Source organism: Saccopteryx bilineata, chromosome 1 (genome assembly GCF_036850765.1).
Source record: "Saccopteryx bilineata isolate mSacBil1 chromosome 1, mSacBil1_pri_phased_curated, whole genome shotgun sequence".
NCBI lineage: Eukaryota > Metazoa > Chordata > Mammalia > Chiroptera > Emballonuridae > Saccopteryx > Saccopteryx bilineata.
This window is the reverse complement of record NC_089490.1, coordinates 145,879,644-145,898,148: the sequence shown is the minus strand read 5'-3', so window position 1 is coordinate 145,898,148 and position 18,505 is coordinate 145,879,644. Positions and strand designations below refer to the sequence as shown.

Here is an 18,505-nt window from a genome sequence, read left to right as displayed (position 1 = left end):
ATTAGTAGCCTGATAATCCAGCTATGGGGTTGCTGCTGCCTCTGCCTGGATAGTAAGAGGCTCAAAGAGCTGGCCACTCCCCACTCTATTCCCACTCAGCACAGGGCTCTGGGTAAGGCTCAGTCAGTCAAAGCTGCTAGCATAATCAGGCGGGTCTTCCGCCAACCCAAAGACCTCTGGCTCTGCCACTCTGTCCGGTAACACGGGTGGGCACCCACTCCCAGGGCGCTTGGAGGAAACTCTCATTCACTATCTGCACACGCAGACCAGGATATCAGACTGGAAGTCTCACCCTCTGAGTGAAACCCCCGCCCGCACTGAAAAGTTCTAGCGTTGGAATTGGCTCTCGCTCCATCCTCGTGTGCGGCTCCCCCAGGGCGCTGGGGTGGCCTGGAGATTCCATTTTCGCCCCACACAAAGGCCTCTGACTTTGCCTCTCTGTGGTACAACATGGGTGCACACTCCTGGGGCTTTGGAAGGAATCTCTCGCCCACTATCTGTGCGCACTGACCAGGAGATTGGGTAAAATGGCTGCCCCGCTTGTCTTTCTTTGTCTGGGTTTGGTGCGAGTGTTAGCTGTATTGCCCGGGTTTTCACAGGAATAGTTTTTCCTCGGCTTGGATCTCCGTGCCACAGCCTGGTTCGGCCGTTTGTGCCGCGGCCTGGATCTATTCACCTCCTTTGCCCGCCTCAGTTTCTATATTCTCAGTTTCCATTGAAAGCCACCCGGTTTAGGTTAGTGAGGATGGTGGAGCATTTCTTACTCCCTATTTCCTTTGGGGTTTGGTTATATATTTAGCCAATTTTTCACTCTATCATACCTTTGGGTGTATTGCAAAACATCTGGAGGCTCCAAGGATAGGTTTTTCTGTTTCTGGTTGAAGATCTTGTTGAGTTTTGGGGGAGATTTATCGGTATCGCTTCCTACCCGCCATTACTCTGACGTCATCTATCTGTTCTTTAATTCTTACCGTTTTCTTTCTTCTGCTAACTTTCTATTGCCTTTGTTCTTCTTTTTCTAGTTCCTTAGAATGTGATGTTAGGTTGTCTACGTGGGCTTTCTCTTGTTTCTTGATATAAGCCTGTAATGATAGACACTTCCCTCTTATTATTGCTTTTGCTGTATGCCAGAAATTTTGATATGTCGTGTTGTCTTTTTCATTTGTCTGTATATATCTTTTGATCTCTGCTTTTATTTCTTCTTTGACCCTGTCATTCTTTAGAAGTATGTTATTGAGCTTCCACATTTTTGTAGGGTTTTTTACTTCTTTTTTTGCAGTTGAATTCTAATTTCAAAGCCTTATGGTCAGAGAATATGCTTGGTATAATTTCAATGTTTCTGAATTTGTTGATATTAGTGGCCTAATATATGGTCTGTTCTTGAGAATGGTCCATGTACACTAGAGAAAAATATATACCCTTAAGTTCTGAGGTGAAATGTCCTGTAAATATCTATTATATTCATTTGATCCAGTGTGCCATTTAAGGCCAATATTTCTTTATTGGTTTCCTGTTTGGATGATCAATCTAGAACCATCAGTGGTGTGTTGAGATCTTCAAGTATAATTGTGTTTTTGTGTGCTTCTATTTTTAAGTCAGTTAGTAGACATTTTATATGTTTTGGTACTCCCTAATTTGGTGCATATATATTAAGAAATGTTATATCTTCTTGATGCAATGTCCCCTTCATTATGAAATGACCATCTTTGTCTCTGGTTATGTTTGTTGTCTTGAAGTCAGTGCTGTCAAATATGAGTATGGCTACATTTGCTTTTCTTTGGGTATTATTTGCTTGAAGAGTCATTTCTAATCTCTCACTTTGAGTCTACTTTTGTCCTTGCAGCTTAGATGTGTCTCTTGAGGGCAGCATACAATTGGGTTTTGCTTTTTGATCCAATCTACTACTCTGTGGCTCTTTGTTGGTGAGTTCAGTTCGTTTATTTTTAGGGTAATTCTTGACACTTAAGGATTTTCTACAGCCATGTTTTGTTTCTAGAAGTTCTGCCTTGTTTGGTTCTTCTTTTTTGTGTTTCTGTCACTTGTTTTTGTTTGGCGGTATTTCATACTTTTTCCCCTGTTTCTTCTTTTCTTAAGCTGTGTAGTTCAGTTGTAGCTTTTTCATGGGTGGTTACCATTAGATTATTAAGAGAAAAATTGTCATATGTACAGAGGTCATTGTATCATGAGCACTTCTGCATTCCATTCCATCCTCCTTTGCTACTGTTAATCTTTATATTCTTCCCTTTTATGTTATTGCACAGATTATCCTTATTTTTATTGTGGCCTTGTTGAAGCTTTTACTTATAGTTTTGATTTGTTTTGTTCTTTGTGTATGGTCAAATAACCTCCTTGAATATTTCCTGCAGTGGAGTCTTCTGGTGATAAATTCCCTCAGCTTCTGTATGTCTGCAAAAGTTTTTATTTTTCCTTCATATTTGAAGGATAAGTTTGATGGATATAGTATTCTTGGCTGGTAATTTCTCTCTTTCAGTATTATGAATGTTTGGGTCCACTCTCTCTGGCTGGTAGAATTTCTTCTGAGAAGTTTGATGATAACTAAACGGGTTTTCTTTATATGTTACAATCTTTTCCCTAGCTGCCTTCAGGATTCTTTTTTTGTCATTTATTTTTGATAATTTTTTTACAATGTACCTTGAAGTAGGTCTGTTTTGGTTGAGGTAACTTAGACTCCTGTTTCTTCTTGAATTCAAGGCTTTAATTTGTTCTAAAAGCTTAGGAAATTCTCATCAACTATTGGTTTGAATAGGCTCTCCATTCCCTTCTTTCTCTCTTCTTCTTCTGATATACTCATTATTCTTACACTGATTTTTCTGATGGAGTAGACAATTCTTATAGAGCTCTCTTTTTTTAATTCATGAGTCTCTCTCTCTCTTCTTCTCTCTGTAGCATCTCTAGTTGTCTGTCTTCCATGTCACTGATTCTTTTCTCTGTCTGGCTTGTTCTATTACATGAACTTACAACCTCAGTTTTCAACTCATGTATTGAGTTCTTCATCTCTGTTTTTACAGTTTCAATCTCCTTGGTGAGCTACTTGTTTTGTTTTCTGAGCTCATTAAGTTGTTTATTAGTGCTTTCTCACATCTTGTTGAGTATTTGCAGAACTTCAATTTTGAATTCTCTATCATTTAACTCCAAGTTTTCCATGTGATTGAAATTTTTTTCTGGAGATTTTCATTCTTTCTGAATTACATCTCTGTCATATGTAGCCATGGTATTTGATTTCTTCTTCCTTGATGGCATTTGAAAGTGGTAATGTTAAGAAGACTAACAAAAACACAACTACAAAATGAAAATTTTAAATTTAAGAAATACAATATAAAATAAAAGTTTGAGAAATTGTGACAAGGAAAAAAAGAAAACCCACAGAAAACAAAGATTGAAAACCAAAAAAACTAAAAACAAACATAAACTCACAAGAAAATAAGAATAGAAAACATAAAAATTAAAGAAAATGAAATTCAAAATAAGAATAAAAAAAGAAAAAATAAATTTCAGTTTCAAGAGATTCCTTCTAGTAGGTGTTACTGTATTACAAGTTTTAGGTCTGTGAAATTCCCGGGCTGTCCTCTGCTGAGATGTTGCTGTTCCAATGGTGCAGGTGGGGCCACAGTCACATTAGTAGGTGGGGCATCTTGGGAGGGCTTTCCAGCTTTGGCTTTCCAACTTTATGGCTCTAGTAATAGTGATCTCAGGCTTGCAGGAGCTCCTTTCCACATCTTAACAAGCCCAGGGACCAGTCACAGAGCAACTGTGTTCTTCAGGGTAGAGAATAGCTCTGGAGAGTTATCTGTGGGGTTTGTCTCTGTGACTCACCTTTTGTGAGGTAAGGAAGGCAGGATCTGGGAGGTCATGGGGGGGGCTGCACTTTAGTTTTCTCTGTCTCTGCTAAGTATGGCCTGCAGGTAGACTGCAGGAATACCAGCCATGACCCTGCACTCTGGCCGCTTTGGTTTATCTCCCCTTCTGCTCCTCTATCTCACCATTCCTCCAGGCAGAAGGAGATGCAGTCACTCATTTTCCCCCTCCATAACCCTCAGACAAAATCCAAACCACCTGAGCTTTCCTCCTCCCTATAGTCCCACAAAGAGAGAAAAAAATTCAGTCACTTCAGGTTTGTCTTCTCTCCAGTGCCCACCATGAATGAGGTTTGTCTCTGTCCCCATTTTCAATGTGTTCCACTTTTTGTACTTTTGACCTGTGGATCTTTCAGGCACTCCTGCAAGCCTGACTGGGGTTCCTTTGCTTCATTATAATTGTTCAATTTGTTGAAATTTCAAAAGAGAGATCAGCAGTATGGTTGATCCTTGAGCATCCTTATAACCATTTTTTAAACTCTGCATTTAGTAATTTGGTTGCTTCTATTTCATTTAATTATTTTCTGGGAATTTATCTTTGTTTAATTTGGGGCATATTTCTTTGTCACCATTTTGTCTGTGTATTAGGTAGCTCTGCTCTGACTTCTAAATTTGTTCTGATTTCTTTATGATGAAGGTGTCTTGTTGGGCTCAGTGGTACAAACATCCAGATCACTTGAGCTCCTTGCCCTAGAAATGTTTCTTGTAGGTTATATGCACATATGAGTATTTAATGCTGTTAACTATTGGGGTAGAGTTAACATTTCAGGCAGGCTGGCTCTAAGGGTCAAACTGATCCCTATATAAGGTGCTGTGCATTGTCTGCCCCCTGGAATGGAGTTGTTTCCAACAAAGTCTGGTGGCCACTAGACTCCGCTCTGGGTGTGCCACTTGTGTGGCTACTAAGGTCTAGCTCTGGTGTGGCAGGAAGCTTACCTCCAGTTGTGTTAGTTCTGGGTCCATTTGAGCAGTGTCCAGGTATGGTCTGATGTTAGACATTGTTTGTACCAATTGTGGGCTACCTGTCAGGAGCTACCATTCTGTTCACTGTTTATAGCTGCATCTACTATGCCTGGGTGTGCAAGGAGGAGTCAATCTGTGTATAAGGGTCAACTTCCTCCCACTTGGAGCTAAAGGAAGCTCTGTAGAATGGCCCAGGCTCCTTGAGGTTGGCCTCCAACATCAGTTGCTCCACTTCCATTTGCAGTTGCCTTGTCTTCCCATAGAGCCTTCTGAAGAAAGACTATAGAGTGGGCCCAGATTGGTCTTTCCCCATAGACCCTTACACAGGTTGAGAGCTCTGTAGAGCAGTTCAACCATTGTTGGGAGGACAGGGCTAATGGGTCTCCTGCTTGAGGGTCACTTGGTTAAGCACCCAGTGAGGGGAAAGCAGCCCTTGCTCCAGAGCCAAATCCCTCAGTCACTGCCAGAGACTTCAACTCTATTTACCTCAGGAAGAGTGAAGCACAGGTTCAGGTTGGGTGGGGTCAGATGTCCTCTTTGCAGGAGTACTTTTAGCTGAGAAGCCACTGGTCTCAGGGGGTCAGATCAAAAGCATCTCCCACAGGGGCTGATGGTGGCCCAGCCAGTGGAGGGGGCTGAGCACTTCATACAGGTCCTTGACAATAGTCTCCAAGGAACTCACAGTTTTAATATCTGAGCTCCAAGTCTCTTTTCTATCCCCCTGCACACCTGAACCCAAAAGAGTGGGGAATCCAGGACTTGGAGGGGCTAATCCAAACAGCTTCCTCTTGACTGTGGTGTTTGAAAGCCTGTAGAAAGAGATTGGGCACTTTTTCTCCTGGGGTAGCTTGGGCTGAGCTCACAGGGGAAGAAGGAGAATGACACCCCTCCACTGCAAAGTTTCCACACACCTCTGCACCCACCCATCTTGCTCCCTAACCAAGGCAACAGTCTCAGACAAATATGTTGCAAATATTAAAATGCAAGTAATATATACTGTTCTTTATGCAGATGTACCAACTTTAAACATTTATATTTTTACTTTCTTTATCATTTACATATTGCTCTTTCTCTCTCCCTCTTCCCTCTCTCTTCACTCCTCTCTCCTTTTCCCATTTTTCTTCCCTATTCCTCCTCTCTCCCATAAGTACACTGAAATTGAATTGATGGAGGGGGCAGTTTCTTTCTCCACTGCATTTAAGATGATTTCTAAAATGAGGCAGAAAATATGAATTTTAAGCTACCATCAAAAACAGTAGTTTTCCCCCATTAACTCAGGATAGAGGTATAAATCTGTATAGATCAGTGACCAGAAATAAACAGGTGTTGCAGGAATGAGGTGAATGAACTCCAAGATGAGCAGTTGACCCCTGGACATCGGGTCTCCATTGGGACTCTGTCACACAGCATCACAAAATGGAGATGGCTGGTGGTGCTCAACATGGAGCTTCTGTGCCTCAGCAAGCCTCACATGGTGACCTATAAGCTTGGTTATTCCAAAAAGTTTAAAAGAAAATATGCCTTATGAGTTTCATGAACTATAGAAATGATCCCTGAAAGTATAGTCTTGCCTTATGAGTTTCAGAACTTGGCCTTGGCTAAGGTTTCCTATTTCTCAATTCTTCCAGAGTCTAAATTACTCAGTTAAGAATACCATAAAATTCTAACATTACCTATAAACATCACAAATTTATGTGAGTCTTACATTACTAATTTTGTTACACTGAAGAAAAATTGACAATGGTGGAAGGGTTATTAACCCTTCCCAGGAAAGTGTGACTGATATCTCCTCTTTGCTGGGTCCCAGGAGGAGGATCCTGTACTGGCTGTGATCATCTATGTGGGGCTGAGCCTCTCCCTGCTGTGCCTTCTCCTGGCGGCCCTCACCTTCCTGCTGTGCAAAGCCATCCAGAACACCAGCACCTCCCTCCACCTGCACCTCTCAGTCTGCCTCTTCCTGGTCCACCTGCTCTTCCTCACAGCCATCGACAGAACTGAGCACAAGGTACTGACACTGTCCCAAAGGATCCTCTGACCTCTCCAGGGATGCAGAATTCATAGGGCCATGATGCATTGGACACCTTAATAAAGTGACCTTTTTTCTAGGAAGGTTAGAGGGATTAGTAGCAAATTTCACATCAACTGAACCAACTAGAAGACACACCCTCTTTTGACAACTCCTTCATATGCATCAGAGTTCTCCTTAGTCACAAAGTGTAGGAGAGGTCCTGGGGCCACGCTTCACCCTGACAATCCCACCCAGTGACTCTTGCTTCTCCCCAGGTGCTGTGTGCCATCATCGCGGGTACCTTACACTATCTCTACCTGGCCTCCTTCACCTGGATGCTGCTGGAGGGCCTGAACCTCTTCCTCACTGCACGCAACCTGACTGTGGTCAACTACTCCAGTGTGAGCAAGCTCATAAAGAAATTCATGCTCCCTGTGGGCTACGGAGTCCCAGCTGTGATTGTGGCCATTTCTGCAGCATCCAGACCTCGCCTTTATGGAACACCTGCCCGGTAAATAAAGTTCTTACTGTTCTTATCTTCTCCATATGACTATGGCCAACAGAGAACCAATGTAGCACTTTAATTTCACTAGGATATTTAGGTACAAAAACACAGTAATCACCCAAAGACATCTTCCTGGTTTTATGATTGAATTCCTTGAAGTGACTGTTTTAAAAACTTTAAATGTTATTGTTTCAAATGTCATTACATAGTATGTTAATAATTATATATTTGTAAAATATTAATTGTGTATTATATTAATAACTAACACTATTATAATGATGAAACATTAACAATCATAATATATAACTAAAATAAATGAGTGGACTTCAACTTTTAATTATTTTAATGCTAACTCTATTATATTAATGACTGTATTACATTAACAACTATGATACATAATATTATTCCCATCTTATATATTGGTAAACATATGTTAATAGGACAGTCATTGCATTAAATAAAGGGACTATTTTAAATCTTCTGGAAAGCAAAATGGAAATGAAGGGATGGCATTGATTGGTACAACATAATTCTCTCCTTAATTAAAAAAAAGGATAGTTATTTAAATGATGAAATTGTGATGACCAGGACTAAGATTTAGAAATCACTTCTGACACGCAATCATTGTTCTAAATATTTTTCATACATCAGTTCAAGTCATTTTCCCAACAACCCACTGAAGTAGAAACTAGCATTATGTGAGTTTTACAGATAAGGAAACTGAGGCAGGGAGATTATTGACATGATCCAAATCACATAGCTAGTTGATGGCAGAGCTGGGATCTAATCCAGACAGTCTGACATTTACAACAAGCTTCTATGCTGATAAAATTAATGTTCACTGACATCAGAGGAGCCCTGTCCAGTTGGCCTTCCCATATAGCTTGCATGAAAGTCAGCAAGTTTTATCTGTCAAGGACCACATAGTAAATATTGCAACTTTGTGGGCCATGTGGTCTCTGTTGCAAATACTCATCTGTGTTCCTGTAGCACAAGAGCCACCATAGGCAACACATAAGGAGATGAGCATAACTGTGTTCCAGTAGAACACATTTACAACATCAGGAGGTGACCCTATTTGGCCCACAGAGGGCACTACAACATTGCCTTAGTAGTGCTCTCTGTGAGTCTTCTGGTGGATCCAACTAACTCTATGGTCCTCACAACTCCCAACTCATTCACAAGCATCTCGCTCGGGATCATTTCTAATTCTATCGTTGTGGCCTTGAGTTTCTATGTTTCCGTAACCATCAGAATCCAACCTGTAATCACTCAAGTCTCATTGTCATGAGGAGTAAATTATATAATGCACATAAGCCTGAATTAGTACTGTGTCAGGTTACTGTTATCATCTATTTTTTACTGTCTTCTTGCAATTCCGAAATGTTTTCACCTTTATTTTCTCCATCTCTCTGTTTTTTTATAGAGCTCAATCCTTCATATATCATCCTTCATATATCAGCATAAACACAATCAGTTCTCTCAGGGAGCCCTTCCCAACTACCTGAACCTCCTAGAGCCCAGACTGGACTGTCGATCCAGCTATATGTCCTCATAGCTACTCACACTTGATCATAAAACTGATCATCTTGATTGTTTCTATTATCTAATTGGTGACCTTCTCACCAACTCAGCTGGGGCCTCCCTGAGGACTGAGACATGTCTACCTTAATTATAATTGGGTCATAAGGTCAAGCACAGATCCTGATACAGAAGAGACACAATATGTGTCAGGTAAACCAGAAATTAATTTACTGATTGATTTTTACTTTTTCCACTTTAAAAAATGTATATTTTTTCTGCTAGCATATCTGAAGTCCAAAATCTAAAAGAACTTTTTAAAAGAAATTTCTTTTTTTAAACCCACATTATGATGGCATGAATGATTTGTAAAATTCTGTCCATAGTTAATGAATGTAACCTGATGAGTTTGAAAATAAATAACAACCAGAACCATCACCAACATCAAGGGCATACACAGAGTTTTAGTCATGAAAGATAAATAAGTTCAGAAGAGCTATAGGACCTAGTGCCTTTAACTAATAGGCTCTAATTGTATGTTGAAAACTACTAAGAATATAGACCTTAGCTTAAACGTTCTTACCAAAAGAAAACCCAATAATATTAACAATAAGAAGACAGAAGAAACTATGGGAGGTGAAGAATATGTTCATTTATCAGTTCTTTTCCACAAGGGAATTAGATTCTTCAATATCTTCCCATCCATCCCTCTCTTAGATGCTGGCTCCACACACACAAGGGATTTGTATGGACCTTCCTTGGCCCCGTCTGCACTATCATCTCTGTGAGTAAAGGATGACGTCAGACCACCCATCCTGCCCAGCTGTGGGTCAATCAAAGAGCAGGTGTATAAGGATGGATACAAGCAGAATGAGCAGTCATTCCAGGACTGAGTGGGTTTACAGGAGTCAAAATTTCTGTTTTCAAATCAGGACAGCAGGATTTCATAAGACATCGCACCTTCAGTGCTAAAATGTGGAAATTCCTCTGTGAACTGGGACAAGCTGGTGACCCCAGTTCCAGGACAAGAATGTGTCGGACCTATTGCATGTTTGGTCACTTTTTCTATAACCATTATGAAATACGATGCTTCTTTTACCTGCTGGGTTAGATGTTGGATGATGAGGAGGTAGTTTAAAGATGTGGCTGTATTCAATATGCTTTGTGGGATTTTCACAGATTAACTTGGCTTTCTTTCTGATGACCTTCTGGATTCTGAAAAACAAGCTCTCCTCACTCAACAAGGATGTGTCCACCCTCCATAACACAAGGTGAGATGGATCAGAAGGGCACACTGCCCCACACAAAGCAGGGTCCAGGAGCAAGGCCATTTGCTTCTGAGTTCCTGATGTTCTTTCACCAGGATTCTGAAGGGTCAGGAGAGAGGTTCAGCCACTCTCTCTGGAAACCAGCTCAGATCTGTGGTTTGCTGCTGAAACCCAAGCCAAAAACATTTTGTTCCTCCATAACTCCAGCATGAAATTGCCTCATCTACAGAGAAAATTGACATTGTTGTGTTAAATAGCCCTATTAAAAAGGTCTAAGAACATTTTCATCTTTACAAAACACGTAAGAAATCACCTAACTGGTCTGAGAACCTAGCCTGCACATTCATGCCCACACCTTAATTAATATTCTTCCCTCTGCCCTCTCTTCTCCACCCTGGTGAAATCAATTTCTTCATCCACATGTCACATATCACATCTTCTGAAAAGCTAAAGATGTCCTTTGCTTTCCCAAACATTGCACAGAATGAATGGCCTGTCCTCTGGACAACTTATGCTTGGGGTCATTTCATGGAGAACAAGAAGATAGGAACAGTACTAAATGAGACCTGACAGAGTTATCTCACATGTTACAAATATTATAAGTAACCATTTGTTTTAGTCTTTACATGAGACTGTAAGGTGTGTGAAAACAAAAATTTGGTTTTTGTTATTTATTTATTTTTTTACAAAATAAATTTAACAGGGTGACATTGATCAATAAGAGCACATAAATTTCAGGTAAATATCTTCATATCATTTCAACAGTCAATTATGTTGTATACCCATCATGCAAAGTCAAATCATTTTTCATCACTTTATATTTGTCCCTCCTTGTACCTTTCCCCCAACCCCCAATCCCTTCGCCCTCCCCCCCTGGAAACCACTGTACTCTTATTCATGTCCATGAGTCTCAGTTTTGTATCCCACCTATATGTGAAATCATACAGTTTTTAGATTTTTCTGAGTTACTTATTTCACTCAGTATAATATTCTCAAAGTCCATCCATGTCATCATAAATGGCACTATGTCACCATTTCTTATGGCTGAGTAGAATTCCATTGTATATATGTACCACATCTTCTTTATCCAATCCTCTATCAAGGGACACTTTGGTTGTTTTCATGTCTTGGCCACTGTGAATAATGCTGCGATGAAGATGGAGGTGCACGTGTTTTACATACCAATGTTTTCGAGTTTGGGGGGTAGATACCCAGTAGAGGGATTGCTAGGTCATATGGTAGTTCTATTCTTAATTTTTTGAGGAACCACCATACTTTCTTCCATAATGGTCAGAGGCAGATTTAATGGTGCACACCCTGGGCCCCAATTTCTGAAGGGCCCTGCAAAACTCCACCTTTACACATTTTTCTGATGACAGCAAGTTTGGTTTTATATGTGCAATTTTAACATTAATACTACATAATATTTTTTATTAATTTTAAAATATGGCTAACACATATTTTTATTTTCTCCATCTCTCTCTATTTTACGGAGCTCAATATTTTCTTCTGCACCCAGGGCCACAACCGACCTTAATCCTCCTCTGATAATGGTTGTACTAATTTGCATTCCCACCAGCAGTGAATGAGGGTTCCTTTTCCCCCACAGTCTCTTTAACACTTATTATTACCTGTCTTGTTAATAATACCCAATCTAACAGATGTGAGGTGGTATCTCATTGTAGTTTATATTTGTATTTATCGAATAACTACTGAACATGAGCATTTTCTCATATATCTGGTAGCCATTTGTATTTCTTTTGGAGAGAAGTGTCTGTTCATGTCCACTTTCCATTTTTTAATTGGATTGCTTGCTTGTTTGTTGCTGAACTTCGTGAGTTTTTTATATATTTTGGATATTAACAACCCCTTACTGCTGTCTTTGTTATTTTTTTTAATATCTATGGTGGCTTTAATGATTCAATAGTTGAAGAACGCATGCCTGAATGGAATAAACAGCTAAGTCACAGTGTAGGATGTGGTGAAGAGCATAGGCTGTGCGTTCAAATCCAAGGCTAAATTTTAATTTCAAGTCACTTTGCTTTGCTGATTCCTAGTTGCTCTTTTTTTATTTTTACATTATTTCCATTCTATTTATATTTAAGTCTGAACGATGTTTTTTTTAATTAATTTTAATGGGGTGACTTTGATAAATCAGTGTACATATATTCAGATAAAACATCTCTAGGTTATTCTGACATTTGATTATGCTGCATTCCCATCACCCAAAGTCCAATTGTCTTCCTTCACCTTCTAACTGGTTTTCCTTGTGTCCTTCCCTTCCCCCAACCCCCTCCCTCTCCTCCTCCCCTCTGCATAACCCCCCACTCTTGTCCATGTTTCTGAGTCTCATTTTTATGTCCCACCTATGTATGGAATCATATAGTTCTTAGTTTTTTCTGATTTATTTATTTTGCTCAGTATAATGTTATCAAGGTCCATTCATGTTGTAAAGGATCCGATGTCATCATTTCTTATGACTGAGTACTATTCCATAGTATATATGTACCTAAACCTTTTAATCCACTTGTCCACTGACGGACACTGGGGCTGTTTCCAGATCTATGCTATTGTGAACAATGCTGCCATAAACATGGGGGTGCATTTCTTCTTTTGAAACAGTGCTATAATGTTCCTGGGGTATATTTGTAAAAGTGGTATCTGTGGGTCAAAAGGCAGTCTGATTTTTAATTTCTTGAGGAAACTCCATACTGTTTTCCATAGTGGATGCACCAATCTGCAATCCAACCAGCAGTGCAGGAGGACTCCCTTTTCTCCACATCCTCACCAGCACTTATTCTGTGTTGTTTTATTGATGAGCACCATTCTGACTGGTGTGAGGTGATATCTCATTGTGGTTTTAATTTGCATTTCTCTAATGATTAGTGATGTTGAGCATTTTTTCATATGCCTATTGGCCATCTGTATGTCCTCTTTGGAAAAGTGTCTATTCATTTCTTTTGCCCATTTTTTTATTGCATTGTTTGTCTTCCTGGTATTGAGTTTTACAAGTTCTTTATAAATTTTGGTTATTAACCCCTTATCACACATATTGTCAAATATGTTCTCCCATTGTATAGTTTGTCTTTTTATTCTGTTCTTATTGTCTTTAGCTGTGCAGAAGCTCTTTAGTTTGATATAGTCCCATTTGTTTATCCTGTCTTTTATTTCACTTCCACTTGGAGATAAATCAGCAAATATATTGCTGCAAGAGATGTCAGAGAGCTTACTGCCTATGTTTTCTTCTAAGATGCTTATGGTTTTATGGCTTACATTTAAGTTTTTTATCCATTTTGAGTTGATTTTTGTAAATGGTGTAAGTTGGTGGTCTAGTTTCATTTTTTTTCAGGTAGTTGTCCAATTTTCCCAACACCATTTGTTGAAGAGGCTGTCTTTACTCCAATGTATGCTCTTACCTCCTTTGTCAAGTATCAGTTGTCCATAAAAGTGTGGGTTTACTTCTGGGTTCTCAGTTCTGTTCCATTGATCTATATGCTTGTTCTTATGCCAGTACCAGGCTGTTTTGAGTACAATGGCCTTGTAGTATAACTTGATATCCAGGAGTATGATACCTCCCACTTTATTCTTCCTTTTCAAGATTGCTGAGGCTATTCATGTTCTCTTTTGGTTCCATATAAATTTTTGGAATATGTGTTCTATATCTTTGAAGTAAGTTATTGGTATTTTCATCAGTATTGCATTTAATTTATAAATTGCTTTGGGTAATATAGACATTTTAATGATGTTTATTCTTCCTAACCATGAGTACAATATATGCTTCCACTTGTTTGTATCTTCCCTGATTTCTTTTATCAATGTTTATAATTTTTCGAGTACAAGTCTTTAATCTACCTGGTTAAATTTATTCCTATGAACTTTATTTGTTTGGTTGCAATGGTAAAGGGGATTGCTTCCTTAATTTCTATTTCTGACAGTTCATTGTTAGTGTATAAAAATGCTTCTGATTTCTGAGTATTAATTTTATATCCTGCCACTTTGCTGAATTCATTTATCAGGTCTAGTAGTTTTTTGACTGCCACTTTCGAGTTTTCTATATACAATAATATATCATCTGCAAATAATGATAGTTTTACTTCTTCTTTTCCAATTTGGATGCCTTTTATTTCTTTTTCTTCTTTGATTGCTGTGGCTAGGACTTCCAGAACTATGTTGAATAAGAGTAGTGAAAAGGGGCACCCCTGCCTTATTCCTGATCTTAAGGGGATTGCTTTTAATTTTTTCCCATTGAGTATGATGTTGGCTTTGGGTTTGTCATAGATAGCCTTTATCATGTTGAGGTATGTTCCCTGTATTCCCACTTTGCTGAGAGTTCTGATCATGAATGGGTGCTGGATTTTATCAAATGCTTTTTCTGCATCTATTGAAATTATCATGTGGTTTTCCTCCTTCCTTTTGTTTATGTGATTAATCACATTGATTGATTTGCAAATATTGTACCAGCCTTGCCTCCCAAGAATAAATCCCACTTGATCATGGTGCATGATTTTTTTCATATATTGCTGGATCCGGTTTGCTAATATTTTGTTGAGGATTTTAGCATCTAAATTCATCACGGATATTGGCCTATAATTTTCTTTCTTTGTGTTGTCTTTGCTTGGTTTTGAAATCAGAATTATACTCGCTTAATAAAAGGAGCTTGGAAGTCTTCCTTCCTCGAGAACTTTTGAAAGAGCTTGAGAAGGATAGGAGTTAGTTCTTCTTTGAATATTTGGTAGAATTCACTTGTGAAACATCAGGCCCAGGACTTTTCTTTTTTGGGAGGTTTTTGGTAACTGTTTCAATCTCATTTGCTGTAATCGGTCTGTTTAGGTTTTCTGATTCTTCCACATTAATTTTTGGAAGATTATGTTTCAAGAAATTTGTCCATTGCATCTAGGTTGTCTAGTTTTTTGGCGGGCAGTTTTTCATAGTATTTTCTTACAATCCTTTGTATTTCTGCTGTGTCAGCTGTTATTTCTCCATTTTCATTTCTAATTTTATTTATTTGAGTCCTCTCTCTTTTTTTCTTGGTGAGTCTCATTAAAGGTTCATCGATCTTGTTTACCTTTTCAAAGAACCAGCTCCTGATTTCATTGATACTCTGTATTGTTTCTTTAGCCTCTATGTCATTTATATCTGCTCTGATTTTTATTATTTCCTACCTTCTACTAGCTCTGGGCTTTACTTGCTGTTCTTTTTCTAGTTCTTTTAGATGCAGGGTCAAGTAGTTTATTTGAGCTTTTTCTAGCATCTTGAGGTATTCCTGTAATGCTATGAACTTCCCTCTCAGAACTGCTTTTGCTGTATCCCATAAATTTTGAGTTGATATATACTCATTATCGTTCATTTCTAGGAATTTTTTAATTTCTTCTTTGATCTCATTGTTAACCCATTCATTACTTAATAACATGCTATTTAGTTTCCAAGTGTTTGAGTATTTTTCAGTTTTCCTGTTGTGGTTGATTTCTAGTTTCATGCCATTGTGGTCAGAGAAGATGCTTAATATGATTTCAATCATCTTAAATTTGTTGAGACCGCTTTTATGCCCTAACATGTGGTCTATCCTAGAGAATGTACCATGAGCACTTGAAAAGAATGTATATTCTGCTGCTTTAGGTTGAAAGGTTCTGAAGATATCTATTAAATCTAGTTGATCTAGTATGTCCTTTAAGTCTGCTGTTTCTTTGTTAATTTTCTTTCTTGAGGATCTATCTAATGATGTTAGTGGGGTATTGAAATCCACTACTATTATAGTATTGCTATTGATCTCACCCTTTAAGTCCTCAAAGTCTGCTTTATTTTTTTTTTAATAAATTTTTATTAATGGTAATGGGATGACATTAATAAATCAGGGTACATATATTCAAAGAAAACATGTCTAGGTTATTTTGTCATCAAATTATGTTGCAAACCCCTCGCCCAAAGTCAGATTGTCCTCCGTCACCCTCTATCTAGTTCTCTGTGCCCCTCCCCCTCCCCCTAACTCTCTCCCTCCCTCCCTCCCATGTCCTCCCTCCCCCCCCCCAACCTTGGTAACCACCACACTCTTGTCCATGTCTCTTAGTCTCATTCAAAGTCTGCTTTATATATTTAGGTGCTCCCATATTAGGTGTGTAAATATTTATAACAGTTATATCTTTCTGTTGGATTGCTCCCTTTATAATTATGTAGTGACCCTCTTTATGTCTTTCTATACTCTTTGTTTTAAAGTCCATTTTGTCTAAGTATTGCTTCCCCAGCTTTTTTTTCATTTCCATTTGTGTGAAATATTTCTTTCCATCCTTTTATGTTCAGTCTATGTGCATCTTTTGTTTTAAGGTGTGTCTTTTGTAGACAACATATGTATGGGTCCTGTTTTCTTATCCACACAGCTATCCTATGTCTTTTGATTGGATCATTTAATCCATTCACATTTAAGGTTATTACTGATATGTAATTGTTTATTGCCATTTTATTCTTTAAAACTTTATTCCTCTTTTGCTATATTCTTTTTCTCCTTTGATCTGTTTACAACAGGCCCCTTAGCATTTCTTGCAGCCTTGATTTGGTTGTAGTGAATTCCTTGAGGTTTTTTTGTCTGAAAAGCTTTTTATTTCTCCTTCATGTCTTTGTTATTTTTTTAATGATTTTATTTTTAATGGGGAAACATCAATAAATCAGGATACATATATTCAAAGATAACAACTCCAGGTTATCTTGTCGTTCACTTATGTTGCATACCCATCACCCAAAGTCAGATTGTACCCTGTCACCTTCTATCTAGTTTTCTTTGAGCCCCTCCCCCTCCCCCTTTCCCACTCCCTCTCCCCCTTTACCCCGTAACCACCACACTCTTATCAATGTCTCTTAGTTTCATTTTTATGTCCCACCTACATATGGAATAATGCAGTTCCTGTTTTTTTCTGATTTACTTATTTCACTTCGTATAATGTTATCAAGATCCCACCATTTTGCTGTAAATGATCCGATGTCATCATTCCTTATGGCTGAGTACTATTCCATAGTGTTTATGTGCCACATCTTCTTTATCCAGTCATCTATTGACGGGCTTTTTGGTTGTTTCCATGTCCTGACCACTGTGAACAATGCTGCAATGAACATGGGGCTGCATGTGTCTTTACATATCAATGTTTCTGAGTTTTGTGGGTATATACCCAGTAGAGAGACTACTGGGTAATAAAGTAATTCTATTTTCAGTTTTTTAAGGAACCACCATACTTTCTTCCATAATGGTTGTACTACTTACATTCCCACCAACAGTGAATGAGGGTTCCTTTTTCTCCAAACCCTCTCCAACATTTGTTATTACCTGTCTTGTTAATAATAGCTAATCAAACAGGTGTGAGGGGGTATCTCATTGTAGTTTTGATTTGCATTTTTCTAATAACTAATGAAGATGAGCATCTTTTCATATATCTGTTGGCCATTTGTATCTCTTCCTGGGAGAAGTGTCTGTTCATGTCCTCTTTCCATTATTTTATTGGATTGTTTGTTTGTTTGTTTGTTGTTGAGCTTTATGAGTTCTTTGTATATTTTGGATATTAGGCCCTTATCTGAGCTGTTGTTTGAAAATATCATTTCCCATTTAGTTGGCTGTCTGTTTATTTTGTTATCAGTTTCTCTTGCTGAGCAAAAACTTCTTAGTCTGATGTAGTCCCATTCATTAATTTTTGCCTTCACTTCTCTTGCCTGTGGAGTCAAATTCATATAATCCTCTTTAAAACCCAGGTCCATGAGTTTAGTACCTATGTCTTCTTCTATGTACTTAATTGTTTCAGGTCTTATGTTTAGATCTTTGATCCATTTTGAGTTAATTTTAGTACAGGGGGACAAACTGTAGTCCAGTTTCATTCTTTTGCATGTGGCTTTCCAGTTTTCCCAGCACCATTTATTGAAGAGGCTTTCTTTTCTCCATTGTGTGTTCTTGGCCCCTTTATCAAAAATTATTTGACTATATATATGTGGTTTTATTTCTGGGATTTCTATTCTGTTCCATTGGTCTGAGTGTCTATTTTTCTGCCAATACCATGCTGTTTTGATTGTCGTGGCCCTATAATATAGTTTGCAGTTAGGTATTGTAATGCCCCCAGCTTCATTCTGTTTCTTTAGGATTGCTTTGGCTATTTGGGGTTTTTTATAGTTACATATAAATCTGATTATTTTTTGCTCCACTTCTTTAAAAAATGTCATTGGAAGTTTGATGGGAATTGCATTAAATTTGTATATTGCTTTGGGTAATATGGCAATCTTGATTATATTTATTCTTCCTAACCAAGAACAAGGTATATTCTTCCATCTCATTATATCTTTTTCGATTTCCCTTAACAATGGTTTATAGTTTTCATTATATAAGTCCTTTATATTC

General features: G+C 38.3%; 1 protein-coding gene across 4 annotated transcripts in view; it reads left to right on the top strand.

Moving 5' to 3' along the window:
• Positions 1-18,505, top strand: part of LOC136333007 (adhesion G protein-coupled receptor E2-like) — an 83,423-nt gene that overhangs the window by 51,743 nt on the left and 13,175 nt on the right. For all 4 annotated transcript variants that reach the window (XM_066272053.1, XM_066272052.1, XM_066272051.1 and 1 more), the window contains 4 exons: positions 6,646-6,843; positions 7,122-7,357; positions 9,590-9,656; positions 10,052-10,143. In XM_066272053.1, coding sequence (XP_066128150.1) covers positions 6,646-6,843; positions 7,122-7,357; positions 9,590-9,656; positions 10,052-10,143 — 593 coding nt within the window. The remainder of the gene's footprint in view (positions 1-6,645; positions 6,844-7,121; positions 7,358-9,589; positions 9,657-10,051; positions 10,144-18,505) is intronic.